We start from the raw sequence: 18,036 nt of genomic DNA on the forward strand, positions 1-18,036 counted from the left end.
TGAGGACTCTGGCCTCATCCAAAGTTGTTGATATTTGGAAATATCAGAGCTGATTTTGGAGTTTCTTCTTTGGGGTGTGTATGTGTGTGTAATATCCCAATTTTTTTAAATGTTTGCAACAAATTCACAAAAATATAACATATATCGTCGAGCCCATACAAAATATCCCCATCGCTCTGATAGCTGGAAACTTCATGTGTCCTGGACTAGCCTTTTCCTTGATGTAAAATCAGTATGTGCTGTGGTCCAACGTCCTCTTTAGTGTTTTATTCATTCACTACGTCTATGAAGTGGCTGCTGTGCTGGGCACCTGTGTTAGGGCTGGGACTGTGATGATGAACAGAAGACCTTACCTTCTTGGTCCTTAGGCACAGTGAGGAAGATGAACTTGAAAATCAGCACAAGGGCCTGAGTGTTAGGGGTTATGAAATATCTCAGAGGTGGAGGGCTGGCATGCAAAGAGTTATTCTGAAGTGAAGGCCAAGCTTCCTCAAGGCTACTCTTCCTTCCTTCTGCTTTTCTGTCAGGTGCCTCAGGGCGCCTGTCCTCCTGCCTGATCCAGAGGAACCCACAGCCCTTCTAATAAGCTCCACCTACCAAAGAAACATCCTTCAATCACAACTGCATCCCGGCTAAGTCCCATTCAGCCACCAGGGTCAGCCCTGGATGGAAACTATGCAGCCTCACTTCTTCTCTTTCCTACTGTTCAGCTAATCCATTTTAAGCTGCCATTTTTTTTTCAAACTTAGGGAAACAAATGTTTCATTGTCTGCTCAATTCTTAGGATATGCCACATGCATGCGTCAAAGTTTTAAACATCTGCTTGGAGGACTTTGGAGGTCAGCAGAGCCTGTGGCTGGGAGGACTTAGCTTTTGTGACCATCACCTTCATGTTGGGAGCAGCCAGGCCCTGGGCTTGTGGTGTTTCTGGCACAGGCAGGCACCCAACAATAGCTTCAGCCTTTCTACGAGGTGACCCAGAGAAAGAGTGAGCAGAGAAGGCCCTTTTCAATGAAGTATTTTTGAATCCTTGGAGGAGGGAGCTCCGAGGGAAGAGATGCTGAATATATGTGTGGTTTTTATAAGAAGCAGCTTTTACCTCTTCTTTTTCTGTGCAACATCCTGCAGTGCTTGGGAGGGTATTTGCTGAGAACATTCTTAAAATAGAGGCTTGGAAAGCAATCTGTCAGGTAGAAGTATGCAGGCGGTGAAACCCTGGTTACCGTGACACCAAGCTGGGATGTGAATTATCTTGTCCCCCCAGACTGATCCTGGCTGAGGGGGCCCATCTGAGGGTCGAGGGAGGGGCTGAGTGACCATGCCTGCATGGCCTGCAGCCTAGTACGAGGATCCTTGAGGCCCGCTTGTCCTTGACCATTGCTGCCTTTGTGGTTCCAGGCATCTGGAAGACAACCAGGTCAGCGTCATCGAGAGAGGCGCCTTCCAGGATCTGAAGCAGCTGGAGCGATTGTAAGTATAGCACAACCTCCTTTCTTGAAAAGCCTTATTTGTTTGTAAATTGGCTTCGTTGTAGCCTTGCTAAGAAAAAAAAGGGCTCCAATGTTTAATAAAATGTTTGCTATTGTATTTAAAGCACATTAGATGCCTGCTAAAGAGACACTGAAACCCATTTAAACTTTTTTTCTTTAAAAGATGCTAGAATTGGCACCTGGGGCTTGTTTTTCTGCTTCCCAGCCTTGAGCTCTGTCTTGGTAGCTGTACGTGGGGCTTGTTCCTGCCCAAGCCTCAGCCTTCCCTTCTCTGGGGGAAGAAGGACCTCAGTTAGCTATCCCTGTCATGGAAACTAGCATCAGAAACTCCCTACTCCTGTGCATGGGTAACAGGCTCCCTCCTCAGGCCTTCTCCTCGGGGCCCCCTCTGCCCCATTCTCACGGGAGAACAGGACAGGTGGGTAGGCGAGGCCTTCGGTGTGCCTGTATCTTCTCTGAGTGAGCATCAGCCTGTGTCAGGAAGCCCACATATTTCCATGAGAGAATGCATTGCCAGTGGTTTAAAAATAGGCCACTGTTCTGACTCTGACAGAGGGAGAAAGCAAAAGGGGTGGGGATGGGAGATGGATGGAGCCTCCATTCGTTTTGTTGATTAATGCTTTTGCAGAAAACTCTCGGGTCACTGTGATGAGGGAGGCTGCTCAGATAGTTAAGTGGGCAGCTTCCCCTTTCCTCAGTTAATCACATCTGGCAGCTCATAACATCTGGATATTTGCTTTCTGCCCTTTGAGAGGGGATTCTCCCCAGGAGCACTTAGTCATGCTGGTGGGCGGCTCTTTCCATGCTTCCTTCTGTATCCTGGTTGACCTGATGTTGCAGCCTCCTACTCCTTCTCCTGCATTCGGGGGACGGGCCTGCAGTAGCTCTCTGCTCCTCCAGCTTAAGGATCTTCCCATCTTTACCTGTCCCGTTTCCAAATCTCATCTACAGAGATAGGCTTGGGTAAAGTATAGGACTTTCCACCAACTTGTGAGCTTTGTAATCTGCCATCTTTTCCCTTGGAGTCATTCCATCTGGGGCAACCTGAGAAGGGGAAGGGATATTACCCAGCAAAATCCTTTACTCCCTGCTCTGTGTTGTGAACTGTCTCATTCATTGCTCTCCTTCTGGGTCAAAGGTCAGCATATGTTCTGTTGTTGGTTTGAAAGTATGACTTTAATTTCTTATAAGGGAAAATAGAGATAAAAATAATGAATGTTGCCTCTATACTTTTTTTTTTTTTCTTTGCGGTACGCGGGCCTCTCACTGTTGTGGCCTCTCCCGTTGCGGAGCACAGGCTCCGGACGCGCAGGCTCAGCAGCCATGGCTCACGGGCCCAGCCGTTCCGCGGCATGTGGGATCTTCCCGGACTGGGGCACAAACCCGCGTCCCCTGCATCGGCAGGCGGACTCTCAACCACTGCGCCACCAGGGAAGCCCTATCTATACTTTTAAGTTTCTTAAAATGTTAACTCTTCTCCTTATTTAGACCCAGGAAAAAAATAAATAAAAGTACTTGTTGAACCTGCTTCCTTTGTATGAAATACTCAACATTTATGTGGAAGAATAAATACAAAATCCTTTGTGAGAAGGCCACTTCTTGCTTAGTCTTCTGATTATAAATATAAATAAATTCCCAATTCATTAATTTCATGGTTGTTGGGAAAGAACTAATTGAGTACCTTGGACATGCTGGGAACTATGCCAGTTTATTATGTGCTATCTGTTATTTTATCCCCACAAAATTCCTGTGAGGTGTGATTACCCTCATTTTGCAGATGAAGAAACAGAGGCTGAGGGAGATGAAGCCAAAGAATTGTCAGTGGGGGCAGCCAAGATTCAAAGCCACATCTGTCTGACATCAAAGCCCACGTCCTTTCATATTTCTCTGCTGCAAGCATTCGATGAAGTGTGATCTTTAGCAATGGCCCTGCAAATAGCCTCTCACATACCCATTGAACTCCAGGGAATATCAGTGGAATAGTCTAGCAAAAGGCGCTTTTCTTTGGCTTAGTCAACATGGCTGAAATACCTTGCATGTCTGAGGGACTGAGAGGATTACAGTTGTAGGGTAAACCTGGCTGTTTCTCTGCTTTGGTGTATTAAGAGGGTAATGCTAGCGGCTGTACTAGATAAACCCTCAAATCTCATAGCTTAACAGGGTGGAAGTTTACTTCTTATTCATATAAAACCCAGTAAGGGCATTCCTGGTTGCTGGGCCTCTCTCCTCCAAGGGGAGACTTCGGGACATGGGCTCCTTCTGTTCCTTGGCTCCGCCATCTTTAAATCGTGGCTTCCAAGGTACCAGTGTTTGTCGGCATCAAGCTAGTGGAAGGGAAAACAGCAGTAAGGATTGTACATGGGAGGTTTTCATGGGAAAGACCTGGAAGGACTACATGTTACTTCTACTGTTACATACCTTGGGCTGGAACTCAGTCATGTGGCCACAGTAAACTTCAGGGGAGGCTAGGAAAGTAGTCGAGCTATATGCCCTGGAAGTAGAGCAAACAGGCTTAGTGAACAGCTAGCCAGTTTCTGACTTATATTGCAAGTGAGCTGAGAAGTACTTGGTCAGGAAGAAGAATGGAAGTATAGGTAGCTGGACTACTATGTACAGCTGGACAGCCTCTCTCATTTAAGGCCTTTCAGTGTCGGTGTGTGTGATGTGATCCTGACTAGTGTTTATCTGGTTTTGGTTATCCAGTCTGCCCACAGACAGAGGATTATAGAATGGGAAAATACAAGGTATTTGCTATTAACAACGGAACAGGTAGAGGGCTGATTGGGCCATCATCCCTGGCTCTCACTACTGGCTTACTTTACCTGTGTCTCTATATTTGGTAGTAAATTAATCTTTATTGATCATACTCTGAAAGAGGCTGGAAATTGTATCCTTTCTGTAATGTTTATTTTCACTTGGAATGGTCATTACGGGTGTAATCTCTTGAGGCTTACAGGGAAAAGGGAGAGAATCCTGTCCTTCAGGTCCCTACTCAGGAATTCTCTATTCCTCCGTGAAAGGACCTCTGTTCCAGGCTGAGTTAGGTGCCCCTTTCCTCATGACAACACATGATGGTCCATATCAGAGCACTTATGCCATATTTTAATTCCCTATTTGCTTGATTGTCTCTCCCCAGAACTATGAGTATTTGGAGATGAGGAATTATGTTCCATTTAACTGTTCATCTCTAAGCCTTGCACAAAGCATGATAGTAAGCACTTGTAGAATATTTATCAAATACTTAGGTTTTTGTTCTATACCAGTGGTTCTGAACTGGGACCAGTTTTCCCCGCCAGAGGACCCTTGGCAATGTCTGGAGACATTTTTGATTGTCAAAACTGTAGGATGTTAATAGGATGTATTGAGTAGAAGTCAGGAATGTGGCTAAACATCCTACAATGTACAGAATAGCTCCCACGACAAAGAATTACCCAGTCCAAAATGTCAGTAGTGTTGAGGTTGAGAAACTCTGCTCTTTCCCTGTTATGTGTCAGATGCCATCTTAGTCATGACATAGGCCATCTCATTTTAATCCATATAACATTATGAGGCTAGAATTATCATGTCCCTGATGTGACAAAATATAAATTTCAAAGCATTGGCTAAATATGCCTACTCTAAATCTAATTTAGCTCGAGCTCGCTTCTGATTTCCAGGAAGTGAACAGGATAGAGGAACAAGATAAATAAAACCAGGAGGAAACAAGCGAATCCTGTAGCTGGGACATTCTGCAAGATAACTGCCCTGGTCTCTTTAAAAAGTCAGTGTTACGAAGGAGGTGGGACTTGACTGTTCTATATTGAAAGAAGCTTAGGATAGAAACAGTAGCACAAAACTTGGAAAGGTCAATGGAGTTTGTGTTTGAAAATCTTTGAATTATGCAGAAAGTGATAATAGTGCTAATGTTTATTGCCTTATTAAGTCAAAGGTTCATTTTGTAATCTGTAAGATAGCTTTTGAAAAGAATAGTTTAAAAAAATTTAACCTAATAGAGGGAGAAATGACATAGAATGATACCAAAAAATGTGATTAATTCAAATAAGGGAACATAGAATAAAATGAGACAAAGAAAACAAATAGTAAGATAATGTATTTAAATAAAAATATATCATAATTATTTTGTATGAAAATGATTAATACTTTAATTAAAAGACAGATTGCCAGGGTGAATTAAAAAATAAATAATAATTATATGATTCTTTCAAAAGATGAACATTAAGCATAAGGAGAGAGAAAAGCTGAAAGTAAAAGGATAAAAAATGATACCATGAAAACACTAACCAATAGAAGGTTGGTGTGGCTGTATTAACACAGATAAAAGACTTCAAAACAAGAAACATTAATGGAGATAAAGAGGGATATTTCATAATGATAAAGGAGTAAATATACCAGGAAAGTACAGCAAATCTATGTTTGTATGTACTATTATGTATAGTACGTATATATGTATTATGTATAGTGTGCGTGTATGTGTTATGTATAGTGTATATTAAAAACATATTCTGAAAATACAGAAAACAAATATTGAACAGAACTAAATGGATAAATAGACAAGTTCATACTCGTTTAAGATATGGTTCCTGTAGTTGATGAACAAGCAGACAAAATTGTTAGTAACAATATAGAATATTTTAATGACAATGTTTGCAAACCTGACCTAAGTGAAACAAAGAGAACAATGCAACCAACAAGTGTAGAATAAACGTTCAAGTGCATACAGAACTTTTATCAAATACTGATCTAGAAATCAGGTCTCAACAAATATCAAAGGATTAAAATCATAAGGAGTATTTTCTCTGACCACAGTAGAAATACAGAAATCAACAAAAAGCAGTAAGTGCAAATTTTCATATTTGGAAATTGAATGATATTCTTCTAAATAACCTTTGAATCAAAGAACATTTCACTGTTGAAATTGGAAGATATATTTTTCAGAATGTTAATAAACACATAATATATCACAAAGTGTGGATTGCAGTCAAAGCCATGCCCACAGGAAAATGTATAGCCTTTAAGCATGTTATTTGACTTATGTAGAGTATATATTTAAAATGAAGTAAGGCTAAAATCTTTATTAAAATACCCATCATAAGAAGCTAGGGAAAGAATAACCAAGTAGAAGAGAGAAAATCAATAATACCAGAAGTATGTGAAATAGAAAAACCCTAAAAAACCAAACTTTCATTCTTGAAAAAATTATAAAAACCAGCAGGACTTATTAGTAAACAAAAAAGACAGAAGACTAAATTACTGACATAAAGGATAAAATGGGGGACATAACTATGGATTTTACAAAGATTAAAATGATAGTAAGAGCAGATTTTGAAGAACTTTATTTCAATGATTTTAGAGATTAAGTGAAATTAAAAACAAACAAGAAGGAGTAGAAAGTATGTATAGTCCTAAATCTAAGTAAACTTTTAATTAAAATATTTCACTAAGAACTTTCTAAGCTCAGATGGCTTCACCAGTAAATTGCACCAAAGTTTTAAGAAATAAATAGTATCAATTTACCATAAACTCATTCTATTAAAAAAATGACTTTTGTCATTTGGATAGCATAACCTTTATAGCAAAACCCAACAAGGCATTTCAAGAGACAATATCAACCAACATATTTCATGAATATTTATATGAATTTCCTAACAAAATATTAGTGAAATGAATTTGGCAGTACCTGAAAAGGATATATTACAACCAAGTGTGGCTTATTCCAGGAAGGCAGGGCTGGTTAAACATTTGAAAATCCCCCCTCTCAAATAAAAACATGCTGAACAACTTGGATAGCAAAACCAAAGACACACGGCATCTACAATAAAGCTAGTTGACGAAGTATCCCAGTAAACGCCTGTCTCCCGAGGGTACGTAGATGGGGGTGAAGGGGGCATAGCTGACGGTTATAAGACTGTTGCATTGTCTCATTTATGTGGAAGAAAGCAGAGGGAAGTCCTTGAGAACAGGAGATCGATAAAATTACCAACACGTACTCACTGGAAAGCACAGTGGTCAAACTGAGAAAAGCCGCCAAATCAGAAGGGAGTTTGATTAGATCCAGTTCATGGTGAGAACAAAGGAATCATGATGTGATAATGACTGATAGTACTTGGAGTATTCTGGGTCCTATAAATTCTTCAAACTAACAAAAACAAGGCTCTTTTCCAAAGAAAGGCCTAACGTTGATAAGAAAATCTGGGAACTAGTCAATCAGAACAGGTACAGTTGTAGAAATGAAAAGAAACCTTCTCGATGCAAGTGCTAGAAATCACCAAAAGAGGCAGATCTTAGAAAATATAGGGCCATGTTTTTCAATAGTTTAACAACAACAAACAACCCCAAGAATGAGCTCTCTAGACTCCTAAAGCTAAAAAAGCTATCACTTCCCACCCCTACCTCATAAAATTAAAGGAAATTTCTTTCATTTAAGAAATAAACAACCGGGACTTCCCTGGTGGTGCAGTGGTTAAGAATCCGCCTGCCAATGCAGGGGACACTGGTTCGAGCCCTGGTCCAGGAAGATCCCACATGCCGCGGAGCAACAAAGCCCCTGCGCCACAACTACTGAAGCCTGCGCACCTAGAGCCTGTGCTCCGCAACAAGAGAAGCCACCGCAATGAGAAACCCGCTCACCACAAAGAAGAGTAGCCCCTGCTCGCTGCAACTAGAGAAAGCCCACACGCAGTACCCAACACAGCCAAAAATAAATACAATAAATAAATTTATTTTTTAAAAAAGAAATAAGCAACCAAGAGGATTATGATTGAAGCTCATACAAAAATTTTTATAAGAAAAATGAAGAATAAGAAACTAGTAATCTCCATAGAAACAATGAAAACATGTAAGAAAGAGGTGCCCACAACACAGATGAACACTATAATAGATGGTTCAAAACTAGCTACACAAATTTAAGACTTTATAAACTCTAAAAGAACAACATAAATCTAAATTTTAAAAACTCAGAAATTAGATGATGAGAGAAGAGTAGGATTTGAAAGGAAGGGCAGAGAACTCAAGAAACAATTTAGAAATAAAAGAATGCATTTCAAAGTAAGTACTGCCAATACTGAAGAAGAGCAAACTTGGAAGAATTACACTATCCAATTTCAAGACTTACTACAAAGCTACAGTAATCAAGATAGCATGGTACTTGTGAAATATTAGACATATAAATTAATGGAACAGAATGCATAGCCTAGAAATAGACCCATTCGAAAATAGTCAGCTGATTTTTGACAAAGGAGCAAAGACAACTCAATGGAGAAAGAATAGTCTTTTCAACAAATGGTGCTGGGACAATTGGATGTTTATATACAGAACACTGAACCTACACAAACCTTACATCTTATGCAACATTTAATTCAAAATGGATCATAGACCTAAATGTAAAATGTAAAACTGTGAAACGTCTGGAAGAAGACATAAGAGAAAAAATCTACATGACTTGGGTTTGAGGATGAGTTTTTTGAGATAAAAAGCATGATCCATGTAAAAAAGAAAAGTTGATCAATTGAACTTTTTTTTTTTTTTGAACTTTTTAAAAATGAAAAACGTCTGCTCTGCAAAGGGCACTGTTAGGAAAATGAAGAGACAAGTCCGGACTGGGAGAAAATTTTTGCAAAGCATATATCTGGTAAAGGACTTGTATACAGAATATACAAAGAACTTTCAAAACACAGCATTCAGAAAACAAACATCCCTACCCACAGAAAAGAAAGAAATGAGCAAAAGATTTGAAGAGGCACAACGCCGAAGAAGATATACAGTTGGCAAATAAGCATATAAGGACATTCTGAACATCATTTTTCATTAGGGTAATGCAAATTAGACAACAGTAAGGTACCACTGCACATCTACTAGAATGGCTACAGTACTAAAAACTGACAACACTAATGGCTGCTCAGGAGGTAGAGTAACTCGAACTCTCATTTATTACTGATGGTAAGGCAAAATGGTCCAGCCACTTTGGAGGACAGTTTAGCAGTTTCTTACAAAGCTAAAGATAATTGTATCTTATAATCCAGATCAGTGGTTGCTAGGGGTTTAGCGAAGAGGAGGGGATGGAGGGTCAAATAGGTGAAGCATGGGAGAGGGGGTCGCTGAGAATGGTGAAACTATACTCTGTGATACTGACATGGCGATGCACAACATATGCATTGATCAAACCCATAAAATTTGACAGCACAATGAGTGAACCTTCATGCAAATTAAAAATATCATTTAGGAAGTTGGAGGATCCCACAATGGAATGCACACTGTGATGAATGTGTGAATCAACCTCACTGAAGGTGATGGGGAAAAAGGTGCTGACCAAAGTAGACTTGAAATGACTGGAGTCTGTGAGACTAAAGTCAAAAGGAATAGCACATAAGAACTGTACTCTAGTTGACAGAGTTGTTTCCCACAGAGGTATGGGTTAACAATTCTGAAATCACTACACATGTATATTGGAATTCAACAGTGGAAAGACAAGCAATGTCGTTACAGACTAGCAATGGGGAAAGCTATAATGACCCATGTGGTAATGGATTAGAGTTAGAGACACCAGTATGAACAAATGTTTAACCTAATATAGATACTTTTACTTAATACAGGTGGACATATACATAGAAATATTTATTGATATGTGAACATACATACATTTTTATACAAGCAAGTATTTTCTTGCTCTGTTAGCGAGAGGGCCTAGAAGCAACCCAGATTTTGGCTTCTAATCAGTTCTCCAATAAAAAGAAACTGAGGTGTCTTGGAAAAATGGGTTGATTCTAGGATGAAGGCATGAGATAAGTTGTGCCAGAAAGGAAGTGCTCAAAACAACAACAACACTACAATTATGGGGAAATGTCAAAAGGACATAGGAGCCAACTGAAAGAGCTCCTAATGGCCAAGGCTGAAACAATTTGAGCAACAAAATAAGTAAGTATCAGATCACAACCAAAGTATAAAATAAATATCTATGAGTTCATACTAATATAAATAAATGATTGAATAAATAAATAAATGGGGAGAGGAGAAATCACCCATCCAGAAGAATTCTAAGGAATTTATGTAGATTTTCTGCCCTCGAGAAGGTAGAGCATAACTCTTCACTCCTTATGTGTGGGCTTTGCATAGTGACTGCCTTCAAAAGAGTATGAGAAAGGGAGGGTGGGGAATAGTAACATTATAGTGGAGAAATATGACACACACTCCCTCAGCCAGGTGATCAAGGTCTATATCAGAAGTGATAAGTCATGTCAATAGTATGTATCTTTGACATGATGTAATGAACATAGCAGTTCCCATCTGTTATCTTCATCTCAAAAACCTATCACCTCAGTCTAATGAGAAAAACATCAGACAAATCTTAATCAAGGTCTGTTTCTAAAAAACATGTGAATAGTCTTCAATACTATCAAGGTCATCAAAAGCAAGACAAGTCAGAAACAGTCACGGCCAAAAAGAGCATAAGGAGACGTGACGACTAAATGTAATGAGGCATCCTGGATGGTATCCTAAAACAGAAAAAAGTCACAGGTAAAAATTAAGGAACTCTTAGTCTGCCTGCCGATGCAGGGGACACGGGTTCGTGCCCCGGTCCGGGAAGATCCCACATGCTGTGGAGCGGCTGGGCCCGTGAACCATGGCCACTGAGCCTGCGCGTCCGGAGCCTGTGCCCCTCAACGGGAGAGGCCACAGCAGTGAGAGGCTCGTGTACCGCAAAAAAAAAAAAAAAAAAAAAAAAGAAAAAAAAATTAAGGGACTCTTAATAAAGTATTAACTTTCATTAATAACAGTGTATCAATATTAGTTCATTATGGCAAATGTACTGTATTAATGTAAGATGTCAAGAATAGGGGAAATTGGGCGTGAGGTATATGAGATCACTCTGTACTATCTTCCCAACTTTTATGTAAATCTAAGTTAATATAAAACATTAGTTTTTAAAAAGTGGACTATGCCAAACTCTGCTTGAATTACAGATTCATGAGCAAAATAAATGCTATTGGTTTATACCAAAAACACATTCATGCATACTCACCTAGATGGAACTCAAGAGCAGATAAATGTAATGGATAATGCTTTAAGAGAAATGGATTATAGAGATGTGGATGGTCCTAGAGACTGTCATACAGCGTGAACTAAGTCAGAAAGAGAAAAATATCATATATTAACGCATATTTGTGGAATCTAGAAAAATGGTACAGATGAACTGGTTTGCAAGGCAGAAATAGAGACACAGATGTAGAGAACAAATGTATGGACACCAAGGGGTGAAAGCCGGGGGTTGGGGGTGGGATGAACTGGGAGACTGGGATTGGCATATATACATATATACACTGATATGTATAAAATAGATAACTAACGAGAACCTGTTGTATAGCACAGGGAACTCCACTTCGCTGTACAGTAGAAACTAACACAACATTGTAAAACAACTGTATCCCAATTAAAGAAAAAGAGAGAAATGGAAAATGGAAAGGAGTATTTTTAGTATTTTTTAAAATCAGTAAGAAACTAATAGGGAGGTAAAAAGGATTTAAGAGAAAGTGGTAGATATGGAAGCCAGTCAAAGAAGTTCTAATACACTTATAATATGAATCTCTGAGGAAGAAAACTAAAGCAGTGGAACAAAACTAATAGTTATGAAAATCTTTTGAAATAAAAGATGATTTGAAGGTACATACTGAAAGGACAACTGAACGCCTGGAAAAATAGACCAGGTTCAAACCTAAATATTCTAATAAAAGCATTTTGTATTTGAAAGAGAAAAAGAATCCTTAAGCATTCAATGGATTAGACACTTACAATGGAAAAGAAAATCAGATTGCTAGCATATTTTTGACACCAAAGCCAGAATACAATTGAATAATTTTTTAAGGAAATAAAACTGTGAAGCAGAGATTTTATAAAATGTGAACCAGAGCCCTACATATATTCAAAAGTAATGACTACAGAAAAACTACTATGAGCATTCAGGAACTCAGACATCATGGTTTTCATGGATCCCTTCTTAAGGAATCTCCCAGAGAACACGTTTCATACAACTGGAGAGGTATTGGCATTAAGGACAGATATGATATGCACCTTCCCAAACACGTGGAAGTTAGGTGGAGTCTTGTGACTGAATCTTGGACTTCCATGGAATGAGACTGGAAGTGCTGTGTTCTCCATGGTCCTCCATCCTTGCTCTCTTCCCCTATGGTGGCTAAATTGACAGGACTCTAAGAACTTAAAGGATGTAGAGACACAAAGTGAAAGGATTCTAAGCCCCTGCTGACATGCATGTGGCTCTGACACGAACAAGAAATAAATTTCTATTATTTCAAAAATAACAATGTATTTCATCCCATTAACAGAATAGATGAGAAAAGTCATTTCATCTCCATAGATGTAGAAAAAAATATCTGATGAAATTCAACACTAATTCATGATTTTAAAGTATTTAAAAGGCTAAGAATAAAATGGAACTTTTTTTACAAAAAAAACTAAATCAAATAACATTTTTTTTTTTTTTTTTTTTTTTTTTTTTTGCAATACGCGGGCCTCTCACTGTTGTGGCCTCTCCCGTTGCGGAGCACAGGCTCCAGACGCACAGGCTCAGCGGCCATGGCTCACGGGCCCAGCCGCTCCATGGCATGCGGGATCTTCCCGGACCGGGGCATGAACCCGTGTCCCCTGCATCGGCAGGTGGACTCTCAACCACTGCACCACCAGGGAAGCCCCAAATAACATTGTTAATGGTGAAATATTTAAAACATTCCTCTTGAGAGACACCTGTCATCATGACTCCCATTCAACATTGTATTGGAAATCCTGGTCGTGGCCATGATTTTAAAAAAAGAAGAAGAAGGAAGGAAGGATGGAAGAAAAGAGAAAGAACAGGTATAAGGATTAGAATAGAAGAAATACCAATGTCATTATTTGCAGATGATATGATTAAATACATGGAAAATGCAAAATAATCTACAGGTGAACTCTCAGGATTCCTAAGTGAATTCCTCAGGTCACTGGACACAATGTACCAAAAACATCAGTGTAACTTCTATATACTAACAACAAATGATTAGGAAATTTTAAAAAATGATGTGTGTTAACAGCATCGAAAAACATCAACTGCCCAGGAATAAATCTAATGAAAGATGTGCAAGGCCTTAACACAGAAAACAACAAACATTACTGGAAAAATGAAAGATGACTCAAATATATAGAGCAATACATTATGTTCATGGATTGGAAAACTCAATATCTCAGGGATGTCAGTTCTCTCCCAATTGATATACAGATTCAGGGCAGTCCTAATGCTAACAGGTTGTTGTGGAAATTGTGAAAATGATTCTAAAGTTTGTATGGAAAAGCAGTTGGCCAAGAAGAGCCCAGACAGATTGAAGACCCAGGTAACACAAGGACACTTGATTTGTAACAAAGATGGCACTGTGAAGCAGCTTGGAATGGATGATCTGTCTAATAAATTGTGATAGAATAATTGGATATGGAAAATGAATTATCTTGCCCCCGGCTCATACCATTCACAAAATCAGTTACAGATGAATTGTAGATTTACACATGAAAGATGAAGTAATAACACTTCTAGAATATAACATAGGATATCTTCATGGCTTTGCGGTAGTTGGTATTTCTTAATCAGGATACAGAAGACATTACTTTACAGGAAAAAAAATAGGTAACTTGGACTACATTAAAATAAATAACTTGTTCATCAAAATACATCACTAAATGAGTGAAAAAGCATGCCAGAGTGGTCAAAGATATTGGCAGTGCATGTAACTGACAAAGAACTTATATTAAGAACATGTAAAGAACTTCTGCAAATCAATAAGAAAAAGAAAAATGACCCAGTAGAAAAATGGTTAAGAGTTTCCAACAGGTACTTCAAAAAAAAGAGGATGTCCAAACGGCCAGTGGTCATATGAAAAGATGCTCAGTGTGTCATCAGTCTTCAGAGAAACGTAAAATAAAACCACAATGACATACACCACACACTCATCAGAAAAGCATTAGAAAACTTACACGTGTTTATGATGATGTGAAACAAACTACATTCATCATATACTGCTGTGGGACTCATTGATACAGTTACTCCAGAAAACTCTTCAACGGTGTCAGCTAGAGAAGAGCATACACATACCCCATGACCCAGCAATCCCACTCCTGGATTTACATCCCACAAAAGACATAAACAATAATGTTCATAGAAGCACTATTTGTAATAGCCCCAAACTGGAAATGAACCAAATGCTCACCAACATGAGAAAAAAATCAACTGTGGTACATTCACACCATGGAGGATGGAAACAACACATAAAAACTACTGCTACATGTGACACCATGAGAAATCTCAGAAACAGAATGAGCAACAAAAACAGGACATAAAAGAGTAGAAATTACTTGATTCCATTTATATAATCTTCAAGACAGGCAAAAGCAATCTATGGTATTAAAAGTCAGGATAGTATTTATCTTTGGAGGATTGTAAACGGAAGGGGACTTAGGTTTCTGAGGTGTATCATCCTCTGTTTCTAGATCTGGGTAGAGGTTTTGTGGATCTGTTCATTGGGTGAAAATGTTTCAAGCCATACAATTTTGATTTGTGCATTTTTTGGTATATGCGTTACACTAAAAAAATTATTTATTTTAAAAAGAGATTTTAGAGACAGATGTGTGAGAACCAACTTCACTACATGGCTCTTAATTGAAGCCTGGTTTGAAGAAATGAATGTATAAAATAAATTCTGGGGAGAAATGGAGAAATCTGAAAGTGGACTAGGTATCAGATGTTGTTAGGGAATTATTAATTTTGCTAAGTATGATAATGGTACTCTAGTTAAAGAAGAGAATCTCCTTAATTTTGGGGAGGGATGCATGCTGAAGTATTTAGGGATCCAGTGTCCTGATGTTGATAATTTACTTTAAAATGGTTCAGTAAAGAAAACAAACAAACAAAACCAAATAAAGCAAAATGAAAACAATTATTGAATTTAAATGGTGCTCATATGAACGTTCAAAATACATTTTTCCTCTTCTGTATTTTTGAACGTTTTATTGATAAAGAAAAATTTTAATGCATTTTTTAAAATGATCGTATCCTTTTCACAGAGGAAAAAAAAACTGAAGCTCAGAAAGTTAAAGTAACTTTCCATGCTGAGATTTGAATCCAGGACTATTCTGAATTTAGGAGTTAGGAAAAGAAACTGTGACCATCACAAACTGGAAGGAGATTGAGATATTGTATTATTCAGTTTCCTCATTTTGCAGACAACAAAACAGGCTAGAGAACAGTTTGACTTCCATGAAATGTTAATGCAGCATGCAGTGTTGGAAGTGTTGAACTGCCTTGGCATTGGCTTGGTTTTTCCAAAGAGCAGAACACAATGGTGTCCTTAGCTTTAACCCAGAGTTCACATCTACTATTTAATTAGATATGAAGTAAATAATTAGATTATATGGATATATTTAAATGCATATGTATAGCAAATATATATGTGTGTGTGTGTGTGTATTTAAATTACTGCAAGAGTTATTTTGTTCCTGGTAGATAGAGCCTTGCTTGTCCCACCATCACTAACATGTGTTATGTCCCTTAAGCTTATCATTTACAGGCCATATACCCTCCAACAGCCCATGAATGTGGCTTTTTCTTCATTCGGCCTCATTTATATCAACATCAAAGCCTGAGCATTGTTATTAACTCAGAATTATGGACAGGGTTTTCTTTGTGAAATTTATCGCCTACGGTGTCAACACTTAATTTACTCTAAGTCCTTAAAAAAAAAAAAAACAGTGTCTGTAAGGGTATAAGCTGCCAACACCAGAAAGACCACTGTGGACAGATTTTTGATTGGTTTATGTTATTATTCCTTATTCAAAACAAAACAAAACAATCTTCTGTCTTGGAATATTTTCTCCATTGGTTCCTTAAGAATTACAAGGCAGACTGAAGGGAAGCTATAAAACTAAGGAAGTTTTATAGGGGACTTCCCTGGTGGCACAGCGGTTAAGAATCCGCCTGCCAATGCAGGGGACACGGGTTCGAGCCCTGGTCCGGGAACATCCCACATGCCGCAGAGCAACTAAGCCAGTGCACCACAGCTACTAAGCCTGCGCTCTAGAGCCCATGCTCTGCAACAAGAGAAGCCACTGCAATGAGAAGCCCGCATAACAACGAAGAGTAGCCCCAGCTCACAGCAACTAGAGAAAGCCCGCACGCAGCCAAAAATAAAATTAATTAATTGATTATTTTTTTTAAATTACTTAAAAAAAACCCCAAATTAAGGAAGTATTAGGGGAAAAAAAGGCTGGAGAAGATTTTCAAGACCATCAGAAGGCCCAGGCAGGACTGTCAGCCTGCAGTTGTCAGCCAGTCCTGCTTGGTTCCCTCCACCAAGCTCACTTTTCTCTGGTTGCATTAAAAGGTCTAAGGCAGAAGAGGTTGTTGGAAGACTTAGGCCTAAACACTTCAAACTGCCATATAGTGGAAGATGGGGCTAGCTCCATGGAGAACAAAACTCAGGAATATAGGGTTGGTGGTGGCGGAAATTTAAGTAGCTACATAGGAAGAAAGTATAGCAGAGCAGTAAGGAAGCTGAGCTCTGGCCTGCTGGTTCACATTTATACACTGTTTGACACTGGACAAATTAATGAACCTCTTTGAGCCTCAGATGCCTCATTTATAAAACATCTGTGTATTTGCCTCATAGGGCTGTTGAAGAAAACTAAATAGCATGCACGCAAAGAATTTAGGATAATATTGGGCTTGTCATAAGTGCTCATAAGCATTTCGCTTCAGTCTCTTAAGCAGGACTGAAAAAAAACGACTGTTTATGTGGTCCTGGGGAATCTCTAAGAGAGAGATTTTCGTACTTCCTTTCAGCAACTTCTTCCCCCACCCACCCCACTGCAGCCCCCCCACCTCCAGAGGGGGCCTGCCCTCAAGGAGCTTACAGTCCACTAGCAAGGCAAGCGTGTAAACTTGTATCTTTTCAACATGGCGAATATTGAAGTTTCAGGAGTACAGAGGAAGTGACTGCCTCTCCTGGGGAGCTCAGGGAAAGCTTTACCAAGGAGGCATCATTTGAACCGAGTCTTGAAGATCAAATAAGAGTGTAAATCATGACCACCAGTTTAGCAAAGACTGATGCATTTGGGGTCATTCAGGATGGGTTATCTGCTCTCTGCATTTTCTACAGGGCTTTCGATCTGCTAATTTAGTTAGAGTGAATCTGTGGTGGACACTTAACCTAATGATTACAAGATGAAGAGCATGGACCCTAGAGTTAGGATAGACCTGGATTTGAACCTGTAGCCATCTTCTCATTTCACTTACCAGCTATGAGGCCTTGGGAAAGTTTCTTAATAGCTCCGAGTACCATCTGTTAAATAGAGAGAATCACTGTTGAGTAGAGTTGCCCTTTTTTTTTTTTTTTTTTTTTTGTGTGGTATGTGGGCCTCTCACTGTTGTGGCCTCTCCCGTTGCGGAGCGCAAGCTCCGGACGCGCAGGCTCAGCGGCCATGGCTCACGGGCCCAGCCACTCCGCGGCATGCGGGATCTTTC

The 18,036-nt window shown here is 39.2% G+C and overlaps 1 protein-coding gene across 1 annotated transcript in view; it reads left to right on the forward strand.

Annotated features, from left to right (window-relative positions):
- The window catches only part of SLIT3 (slit guidance ligand 3), a 621,296-nt gene that overhangs the window by 50,114 nt on the left and 553,146 nt on the right, over window positions 1-18,036 (forward strand). The window contains exon 3 of the mRNA XM_060094956.1: window positions 1,399-1,470. Within this exon, the coding sequence (XP_059950939.1) occupies window positions 1,399-1,470 (72 nt within the window). The remainder of the gene's footprint in view (window positions 1-1,398; window positions 1,471-18,036) is intronic.

Source organism: Mesoplodon densirostris, chromosome 3, assembly GCF_025265405.1.
Source record: "Mesoplodon densirostris isolate mMesDen1 chromosome 3, mMesDen1 primary haplotype, whole genome shotgun sequence".
NCBI classification, from domain to species: Eukaryota; Metazoa; Chordata; class Mammalia; order Artiodactyla; family Ziphiidae; genus Mesoplodon; species Mesoplodon densirostris.